This window comes from Chelmon rostratus, chromosome 21 (assembly GCF_017976325.1).
Source record: "Chelmon rostratus isolate fCheRos1 chromosome 21, fCheRos1.pri, whole genome shotgun sequence".
NCBI lineage: Eukaryota > Metazoa > Chordata > Actinopteri > Chaetodontiformes > Chaetodontidae > Chelmon > Chelmon rostratus.
In genome coordinates this window covers 17948459-17959559 of record NC_055678.1, presented here as the reverse complement: position 1 = coordinate 17959559, position 11101 = coordinate 17948459, and the positions used below count along the sequence as shown (strand labels likewise).

The following is an 11101-nucleotide window of genomic DNA, read 5'->3' as shown; positions in this document are numbered from 1 at the left end:
AGAAATTTGTAAACAGATACAATTGCACAATTGTCAGACCATCACTGAGTACAATAACATTCAGAAATCATTGACAGAAACATTTACTGTCAAACATTTTAAGTACAGTACAAGTACCTCAGAATAGTACTTAAGTACAGCACTAAAAAGTTGAGGCCCAGTGATTCTGATGAAAGATGAAGATGGGGAAATTGGCAAAAAGAACATTATTGAAATGCTAAAATGAATAATCAAATGTGAAAATACAACATGGATCTCAGTAAGCGTGTTTGGACTCTTGATCTCAGTGAGATCCTGATGTTAACGATTGTTGGTTGAACAAAAGAGCTGCTGCTGGTGACAGAAATAAAATATCAGTGATCTTAACGTCTTCACCAACACAGACAGTGCCTGTGTGAGGATGTTTGTGACTATAACCACCAGAGATAGATGGTAAAGTAGCTTGAGCTGGTACTAAATGAGGAGACTGAAAGATCAGTCACTTATCTGATCACATGCCCCTGTGATCAGTTATATGTTGGAAAGACGAGTTGAGCGCTGAAATCACAGAGGTACTATTAGATGCGAAGACAGGAATTATCCAGGAGCAGCACATTTTGAACTGAATCATCCTGCTTCCTCTCTAAGATACGTTGTGATTGAGAAGATATCAGTCCCACCAAGAGGAGCGAATGAGGACGTCTTACTGTCCAGGAGGGAACACTGTTGGATTCACAGTGTGAGGACTCGGTCACCTCAGGGACTGAATATAGATCATGACTTGAAGTGATCTCTGTAGCTCTGTCCTCTGTTTATTGGATGTTTAGATCAAAGTCTTTATGATGTTCATTTAGAGCTAATATTGAACTTTTCTGTGCATCTATTTCACCTATCTAAAACATTTGCATGTGAAATTTAATGTTGTGTGAGACATGTAATCTGATTGGCTGTAACTCTTGTCATTGTGTGTTTAAAGTGCAACAACATGAGCTGTGACGGCCCTTTAGTTTGACAGGAATGAGGACACAGCGGTGAAGGCCAAGCTCAGTCAGGTTTCTGTATCATACACCATTACGCAGCATGGATGATCTGTGTAAAGAGTCTGTAGTGTGAAGTAAATTAAAAGGATCTGGTTGATTTATTAACACTTGCATATATTTCATATTAACCTTGTGCTATAAAGCTCATGCAAGTGCGCCGTTATATTTTCTGGTGCCATCTGTAATAATAGAGTAAAAGCAGCTAGAGGGCTCCCTCGATCAAGAGGAGAAGCCTGGAGGGAGAAAGACCCAAAAGAGGATTAAGCTTGTTCAAAGAATTTCATTACACACCTGGAAAACCCTTTTCTTGTTATTATCCGTCACAGGCTGCACATGGAGTTGTGTTCTGTATATCTTCTAAAGGCACATTAAGACACAATAACCTGAGGTGCATGTGTCATAAAGAGTCTCTGAGCTTCTCAAGATGAAGAGCTCATACAGGCAAAGCCTGAAGATGCTAGAGAGGCTCGAGCAAGAGTGAGAGACTATCACAGCAATGTTGTCACTGATTTGCTGTTCACGCTCCGTCTGTCTTTTCCGTGCAGTTTTGCTATTTTATTTATTGCTATGTTTGCATTCCATTCATCTCCATCCAGTCTGAATGTATGGATGCTGTATGGATGAGTTCAACAGAGGTGTTTATTGCCCTAACTTGGAAAATACACCTGCACTGTTGAGTTTTTTTTGGGTGGTGCAACACAACGCGCTGCAAACACAGCATCATTACACACATTATCACTATTTAAAGCTGACATGCCAACATGTTGGCAGTTATTTACAACTCCTTTACACATCCAACAGACACGCAGCAACACTGGCGTCTCCACTAACATTTAAGAAAAATACCTGGCACATTAGCGGCTAAATGTGCCACTATGTCAGTCGCTAACTGCTGTTTGGTGCTGAGTAGTTGGTATGTCAGTATTATGAGCTAAAAACAGCTGCCTGCTGATGAAAACAAGGCTGAGGAGAGCAGTGAGGGTGAACAGAAACACAGGAGTTTTGGGAACTTGTCCGGTGATGACTCCCATCTCTTCCTCCATCTGATTTACACAGAGTTGCCTTGCTGATGTCCAGGCCTGAACACATCACTCAGTATTAGACTCAACTGGTAGAGGTACCACAGGACTGTACTAATCATCTCAAGTGAAGGAGATGGCAGTTTGTATTAAGTTTTCTGATGTCATCTTTTAATAAGGCTTCTTTTAGTTGGAACTTTATTTGTGATGTTTGGCTGCACAAAGTTTGCCACACCTTTTTATAGTTACCATTTACCCTAGATGTTTATTCAGTATTCCAGCTTTTTAAAGCGTATCTATGCATCAGTTTTTGTTCTGCTGCTGTGAATTCTCCTCATCCTGACCAACTGCTTTATTAATGTTAGGAAATCATTTTCTGTACCTAATACATCTGTTTCCATTACTAAGCACTTCACCTCCAGTACTTTACCTCCTCACCTTGCTGGACTGATGCAGTAGTGTGCTTCGGTGCACCGTGACATCACTGTTGGGTGTGGTTACAGGTGCGACACAGCACTCTTGTGACACACAGCCATCAGTGCTGCTGGCTGTGGTCAGAGGTGAAGCAGACTCTCAGCCAGAGAGGACAGTGAAATACTCTTTCACAGCCTTCTGTTAAGTTACTCTTTAAAGTCGGAAACTTTTTTATTGATGACTTGACTATCAATATCTTACCATGTGGAGAGATGTTCTCACCCTTTCAAAAGTTGCTCTTATTTCTGCCTTACAGCAGATCTATAAATCGTGACCAAATGATGCATTCATGACTACTTTATAAAGTGTGCCCTATTAGAAATGTGGAGTAAGAGTAATTTGCTATAATTACCAAAATTAACTTTAATTAATTAATTTTTTCTAGGAACATTCCTATTAATTTACAAATTCATTGTACTCATTACAGTGTATTATAGCTATACATGTGTGTTAATTACCACTGCTACTAGATAAAATTATACATTTAAAGCTGTTGCATCAGAGAATTGAAAAAAAAAATCCCCTCTCTGGTGCCCCCAGAGGTAACATTAAAGAACTGCACCAATAGAAATGCACGGTAACCCTGGGATTGGCTCATTTTTCTGCAAACAAAACTGTAAGGCATTATAAACATTTGGAAAAGAAATACTGCTATCACATCCACTGCTATCACATCCACTGTGAGACTACGTACAGTTTGCCAGTTTAAGAGATTAATTCTGTTACAAAATAAAAGCTCGATTCATAAGCTATAAAATGCAGCTTCACTCAGTTTAATACACTCAGGGGTTTTGCCATATTTGTTCTGGTATGACCAGTAGCTCATGGTGGCGCATGTTAGCTAATGTTAGCAAACTCAGAAAACATTCGTATTTTTGCTGACTTCATGACTCTCATGTATTGGTGCTATTGTTTCACTGTATGCTAAGATTGACCGTAAATCTGTAATTAGCGTGCTACATAGACTAGCTTTACATGTGCTTTTACATGCCGTATCAGTCAGTCAGTATGTTGTATTCACCAGTTCAGCCCGAAGAAGTTCTCTTGCCTCTGACCCTTTTGCTATTTCCGGGAACCTTTAAAGCGAAGAAAGATTTTGTTATTCGTGTTGTCAAATTTTTGCGCACTTGCAGTGAGCTTTGGTCTGAAATGCCACAGTGGACTCACTCCTCCAGGAAGCTTCTTCCGTGCAGCAGCCACTTCTTCATGTCTCCAACAAGTAGATCGACGTGAACTTGATTCTGCAGCTTCATGAGCACAAACAGCCTCATGAGCATCTTCTGCAAGCAGATCCGGTGTGAACGAGCTGACGCACTTCAGTGTGAACAATGAATGTTTCCTCTCACAGCGACCAGACTCGCCTCCGCTCTGTAGCGCTGCTGCTCCCTCGCGGAGAAAGAGGACGGCTTCATGTGCTGAACTTGCTCAAGGATGAAGTCAGTGTCCATGTTGAACAGAGGTCAAACTCCTGAAGAAGAGCAGGAAACACTCATTTAGATAGCATAGCATCAGCAGAGCATGACACGCGCCGACATTTACGACGTGGTTGTTGCTGTTAGCAAAGCTTTACCGCATCATTTGAATGAAGCATTCTGAACCGGCCCTCAGTGGGAGATAAGGACAATAACACTAATGAAGTAGAGCTTTCTCAGTATTGGTATAAACAGTCTGTCTGTTTGATTAGATTAGATGTGTGTGGAGCACCAGACCAAATACATTTTAAACTGAGCAACATTTGGAGGAAAAAAGTCGCCAACATGCCGATTTGTCAGAAAATAACTTCACTTTAAGGAGCTGCAGGTTGTCTGTTCTGATGAAGACGCTGATGAAGGCTTTACATACCTGGTACGAGGATAGAGTTGCCGCGGTTGTCGTGAAGGAAGATGTGCTTTCAGATGGTTGGAAAGCCGATTGCTCTGATGACGCAGACAGAGAATCTGACCTGGACCGCACAGTCGACCGTCGTCTGCATCATTCTGATGCTTCTCGGCTACAAAGCGACCGTGGCGCTCGCTCTCAAGAGAAAACAAAGTGATTGTTTTCGTTCTTCATCTTGGATTACCTGCTGCCTTTTGTCTCAATAAAGTTTAATTACAGGAACATGAGAGGGCAGTGAATTGATATTATTCATACAATAAGTGAAGTGACCACCGATTATAGACAAATCTGGTTAAAATATGGCCTCAGGTTTATACATATATAATATTTCTATATATAATCATCAATGTTACCAGGGAATATGGCCTGAATCTTTAAACACGTCTGTTTCCATGTGTGTCCTCTGCTCTGTGTCATTTCACTGCTGCTCAGTAAGCTGCAGTCTGTGGCAGCGATGGGTGTGACGCTCATCACCCTTTACTTTAAGCTGCATTTTAGTCATTCATTAGCCCAGATTACTCATCAGTTTTGCCTCTGAGTCCAATTACGTGCAGATTGTTGTTTACACTGACTTTAAAGGCACACACTGCTGATTTTACACATCGAGAAAAGTTTACTCACTATGACATTGGGGATCAAGGTGCTTTACGGTGCTTAAATTAGAATTTTTGCCTCACTAGTCTATCCAGTTTATGTTTTAAGTTTCTGTTTGACTACTTTTTCAATGTCCATGTCTCAATCATATGTCACACGCATGAGCATTTGAATGAGTTACCTCCTCAGAGACAAAAAGACATTCATATCACACTGGTGGGACTCAGACAAAGCTGAGAGCTCCTCGTATTCATGGAATGATCCGAAACAGCAACGTCGAGTGATCGCTGCTTTTATTGATTCCAAATGAAGAGAAACAGAAAATATGCGCCTGATAACCGCCACAGTGGCAAAACTTTCCTGATGGCTCACTGTGGTTTGAGCCATCGGTCATTTCGATAGCTGTTGATTTGTCATAATACCAAGCAACAGAGCAAATGAGGAACCATCAAGTTTTAGTGTATTTTGGGTAAATTTGTGGTTGAACTTTTGCTCTGAAAATGTTGCATCATTTGAAATGAAAGGTTGACAGTTAATAAGATACCATCAAAAAGTCGTTGAATAAAATGAGAGCAAAGGCTTTAAAGGCATCAGTGTGTGTTTGTTTCAGCCTTTATACTGTTATTGTTTGTGTTATTGTTGGACTAACTTAATTATATCCAATGCCCTCTCAAGCCTTATTTTGTGAGAGTCACTTCCATTTGTTATAGTAGTCTAATTATCATCATCATCGTTACAATGCCCCTCATAAAAGACAAAAAAACTCAACTGAGTAAATAAAGATGAAATAAACAGCATAATAAACTGTGGTAATACAAACAGTGAACTGTGGCCATAAAAGCGAATCATAAAATGGACAAATGTTTCGACATTAAATCATCAGCAGCGTGTAAAATGAGCGGATGAGAAAGTGAAGAAGAGCTGGAGGGGAGTTGCTCATTTCCACAGCGCAAGTCAAGTCCACGACAATAGCGGAAAGAGTTTCCGGTGAAACCTTTCATAATAAAACGGTTGGCCGCCTAAAAACAAAACGGCTAGTAAAACAACGTTTTCTGCCTAAAAGCCTTAGTAATCATTCTAACATAATATAATCAATGGGGACTGTCAGTTCTCCCTCGTGATGATTATAAAAGTACACGTTACACGTTTGTTTGAAGGAAATTCAAAACTAATAGAACGACATAATTACCTGGGCTAATAACTGATGGTAGCAGTAGGAGCAGTGAAACTCATTTTGGTATCACTGCTCTTAAGGACAGCTGGTACTTCCATGGCTTTCGTTGCTGAACGCTAAATATTACTGCCACTATTATAACAGGTGTGATTTTAATTGTATCCAATGACCGAAGCTAATAGTAATGCTAATAGTACAATGAGCAGTTTGATTAAAATAAAATAAGCAAAGTTCAAAGTGAAAACAACAAAAAAACATTTTGATTATGAAAGGTCAACCTTTGAATTTGCTCAGCTGTCACTAGGATAGCCTACAGGAGAGCCTGTCGCTCTGTGCTTTAATTTTGAAATCAAATTCATACTTGTTCCTGTTTACCTCAGTCCTCCTGCGTGCAGCTTGCCGCAGGTCTTGCAGCCTCACACGGTGCTTAGAGGCTGGCAGGCAGGCTGGAGGAGCAGAGCGGAGAGGGGCGTCCTGACAGCAGGAGGAGGAGAACCTGCTCAGCAACTTCACGCAAGTTTCACTCCGCTTCTGTGCTCCACGAGCCGCGGCCGACACCGCCGAAAGAAACACCCCCGACTTCACTCTAAAAGTTCCCTTTTTACCTCCGAGGAGCGGACCGACCATCACCACCGCCTGGCCGAGGAGCTGCGCAGACCGGCGATGTCTGGGTCGTACTGCAAAAGTTTGTACCCGTTCAGCGGGGAGCAGCACCAGCAGGGACTGAGCTTCGAGGCCGGGGACATTATTAAAGTGGTCCAGGCTCTGCCCGGAGGCTGGTGGGAGGGAGAGAGGGATGGAGACAGGGGATGGTTCCCGTCAAGTTATGTCCAGGTCCTGGAGGTAAGGCTCTGTGGCTCTGCACACAGCTCATGTCTTCTTCTGTCCTCTCACTACTTTATCTGCACTCAACTCAAACCTTAATTGCATCTTAATTGGAGGTGATTTTGCTTAAGTAACTTTTTTTTTTTAATGATTTTGCTGTTAATGAAAAACACTTTTTTTTTTCTTTAAAAAAGTGTGTTTTCTATTCTCTCTGCCTCACACACACACTCTCACACACACAGCATAAAGACAGCATTGACAGATGCACTAATGAATGGTTTTCCCGTGCTGTGCTTATCAGATTAACTCTAACCTTCCCAGCAGTCAGCTCCCTGCTGGCTGAGGCTGCACACTTCCTCATTCCACAAGCATTCCAGTCAAATGCTCAGGTCTCCAGTCTGTGCGCCTGAGTGCACAGGACATGCTGCTCCCTCTCCTCATGCTCGACCCCTCCCTTCCCCACCCAGCCTCCCTCTCTGGCTCCTCCGCTCACTTCACACTCTTCTGTTGCAACTTACAAAAGAGATCTCCACCTTTTCTCCTTTTTACATGTGTTTCTCTCACAATGGGCCGTGCGAATCGAGGCGGTTGGAGTTGGTGGCAGTGTCAGCGACACCGCCCAGTAGGCTGACGGTTTCTTCTCATCAGCTTGTATCCAAGAGGGACAGGCACGGCGCCAGCGTTCTCTGCTGTGGCACCAGTGCTGCCATTTTTGTCACGTCTTCCCTCTGAATGTGAGGAGATATAAACAGTAACGTGATTTGTGGCCCGGCGGCACCACAGCTCCTGCCTCCTGCTGATTTAGATTCTGTGGGATCACACAAACCTGTGGCGGTGCGAGCACGGCGTCCCTTATCTTTTCTGAGACCGGTTTGAGTAATGGGGCTGCCGGGTGGGGCAGGGAGCAGAGAGGCCGGGACTCTCGGTTTCATCAAGCAATCCACCCTGCAGAGGTGTTGAAGTTGGAAAGTGAGATGCTGAACTTTTCGAGCTTGAGCTCTGACCTGTCTGTAGTGGACTTAAGAGAGGTGAGCTCATGAGGCAGAGGTAAACCATTTGATTTTTATTGGCCTAAAGGTGAGAAGAAATCGCCCCACGGAGAAGCAAAAGTAATGTATCAGCCATTAAATCTAATATTAACCAATATTACATTTTTTTTCAGCCTAAAAATGATCATCCAGGCTTAATTTGAAGAGCTCTGGTACAATTTTCAGGCTTTTTCTTCACCAAGTGATAAATCAATTAGTTAACTCAAGCTCCTCTTACTAGCTTTTTCTAGTTAGAGCCACCTCTCATGGTCTTCCTCAGCCGATGCAGCCTGTCGCCTCCGCAGTCTATCTGCAGGAGGCCGGAGGCTGCAGCTGAAGGCGGGTCAAGCTGCCCTTCCCAAGGTCAAACTTACGCACTCATGTTGTTGAGAAAAACATAGATAATCAGGTGAACTGATAAGAAAAAGGATCATTAGCTGCAGCCCCAATGGCGAGAAGACGGAGAGTACGTGGACGTGGGGGAGAAGGCATTGTCACGCTGACTGCCTCTCACGTTTTATAAAACACTGATTCAAAGCTAGATACGGACTCAGCCCTTAAGCTAGGCTAAATTACATTATTATTGACTTGTCACAGACAGATTCTCCTCAGTTTCATGTGGGGGAAGCTGGGCCTCTGTGTGGGATGTTTGTGGTGTTGTGGATTCAGATCTACAGTCTCACCGCTAACCCGCCTTTCCTGTCACTCTGCACTGCTCTCTGCACACGACATAACCAGTAAAGATGAGCGAAAGTGCGACGGAGGCGGAGTGGGGAGAGGGTCGTGGTGGCTCGTTGATGAGCTTTGCTGGGTCAGTGTTGCACCATCAACCCCGGCTGTACCTGTTCTACCGGGCAGCGCGGCAGCTCCATCTCTATTGAGACGCTAACTGATGCAGGTTTGCCCTCATATGCACCTAAACCGCTCTGAGGAAGTCCCAGTTTGGGTTTCAGCCCTGGACTGATTGTCCTGTGGTCGAGCTGTTTCCTTTCTATTTCCAGTCTTTGTGCTAAGCTAAGCAGCTGTGGCGTTTAGCTTTCTATTAAACAGACAAATGGCAAGACACAGTGGTATTGATCTTATCATCAAACTCTCTGCCTGAAAGAGAAGAAGAATAGAATATCTCCAAAAATGTCAAACTATTCCTACAATAGCAGCAAGAACTCTATGGATGCTTTAATTTATAGTAATTAATTCATTTATTTTTAGCATACAAATGTAGTATAAATGAACATTTTGTGAGGAAGATGTGAGTTAGTACAGATGTCTTTTTTTATTTATAATAATAATTCTAACATTCAAACCAAAACCGTACTAAATGCGAGTCTGGAAACAGTAGTTTGACAAAGTAATCTTAACTCACAATCCTCTTTTTATTCAAGTGAGAGCTCTGCATAAAGCTGCTGTATAATAAAAAAAGCTTGAGTTAAGATCGTTTTGTCACACTACTTTATGAGAAAAGATGAATTTAAATATATGGCAAAAAGCTGCCAAAACGCCCTGCAGCTTCCTGTCACCATAGATACAATAACTGTGATGTGTGTTATTGTTTGGTGGAATTTACCTGTTGGTATCAGTATCAGTCGCACAGCCAATCTGGAGTAAAGAGCTTCACCTCCTACTTCACGTGGGCCGAGTTACACATCATGAAACTGGAGGTTTCCCCCAGTTGTCCTTGAATGTGTCATCTGTGGGTTGCTCAGATGGAGGGTGTAGGATGCTACAGGATGCCACAGAATCACTAATTCCTCATTCTGGTCATTTATTCAAACCCGGAGGGCCTGCGTAAGGAAATTGCCGTCCCTCCTCCAGGCTGTTGCGCACTAACTCCGTTGCCTCACTCTCATTATTGTAAATGATCATAAATTCAGCCAGATGTGCGTTAATCACCTAGATGGGGATTTCTACGGTTGGCACGGTGAACAATGCCGCTCTGATCTGGCTCTGTTGTCATCTTCAGCGCTGTGGCTTTGTTCTACAAACGGCTCCATTCTTCCAAACATAATGAATCACTCAGAACCTGTTGCTGCCTGGTGCGTCGCACACTTAGTCTGGTTCTCAGAGACCGGCACTTGAAGTCTCTGCCCACAGATCCTCCTAAATCCTCCACACTGGACCTTTAAAGTTAGACTGCGCAACTTCTGAAGGAAGACAACAGTCCTTTTGAAAACAAAAAGTTCCCATCAATGAGGTCTGTCTGCTCAGTTCAGCCCACCACAGTTTTACTTAATCTGGTATCAACATTAGCCTCTGATGGCTATTACTCCCTCAGTTCTCCAACTCTTTTATGCTATGATTTAGCATTTACCATTGTCCAATAGTTGTCACTTGTGACAAATTTTCATTTATTTTGAATGAAAAGTCCAGTTACTAGAACTTGGGTCTTTTTTTGTGCTTGTAAGCATTATTTCATCAGTTGATCATCAAATCTGGCTAACTCGGGACATTTGACTGCTCAAGTTACCCCATCAAAATGCTTTTTAACGATGTCACATCTTCCCCACATCTAGTCTTTGCAACCTTGAACCGTATTGCTACAGTTCTGACAGCCGAAACTACAAAATAAGACCCAAAGTGTAATAAATGAGGATGGTCCTGCACCAGAGCTGCTGCACGTAGCTCCCCCTGAAACCACACACTGTCATTTTTTTCTGCAAGATGCAAGATGCAGTGGGCAAGTTTTCAAGTTAAAGAGGCTAGCCACTCCCCCCCAAACCACTTCCTGACTCCTGTACTAAAAAGCCATGAGAGCTGTATCAGTCGTCTCATCTCAGTTTCAGGCAGAAATCCTGTAAGAGTATTTAAAAGCATGCTGAAATATTCCTTGAAGTGTGATGCGTTCGGTATGAAAGGTCCTCTCACTCACTCGAGGAGAACGTTGTGTTTGTGGGGTAATTATGACTCGTACCACCAGAGGATCTTGAGTCATAATGTCATTGAGTCATGTCAGTGTCTGCCTCATTAGCGCTCACTGTTCGCCTAATGAGGAGGAAATGAGGAGAAACCGCCGAGAACAAAAGGCGGTTAAAGCAGTAGCTGAAAGCCGGCAGCGATGACTCGGCGGCCGCGAGCGTGTCGTCCACAACAGCC

At 43.0% G+C, this 11101-nt stretch overlaps 1 protein-coding gene across 2 annotated transcripts in view; it reads left to right on the top strand.

Moving 5' to 3' along the window:
• Positions 1–6604: 6604 nt before the first annotated feature.
• Positions 6605–11101, top strand: part of gas7b (growth arrest-specific 7b) — a 56370-nt gene continuing 51873 nt past the window's right edge. For both annotated transcript variants that reach the window (XM_041962723.1, XM_041962722.1), the window contains exon 1: positions 6605–7001. In XM_041962723.1, the coding sequence (XP_041818657.1) occupies positions 6822–7001 (180 nt within the window). In that variant the 5' untranslated portion in view covers positions 6605–6821. The remainder of the gene's footprint in view (positions 7002–11101) is intronic.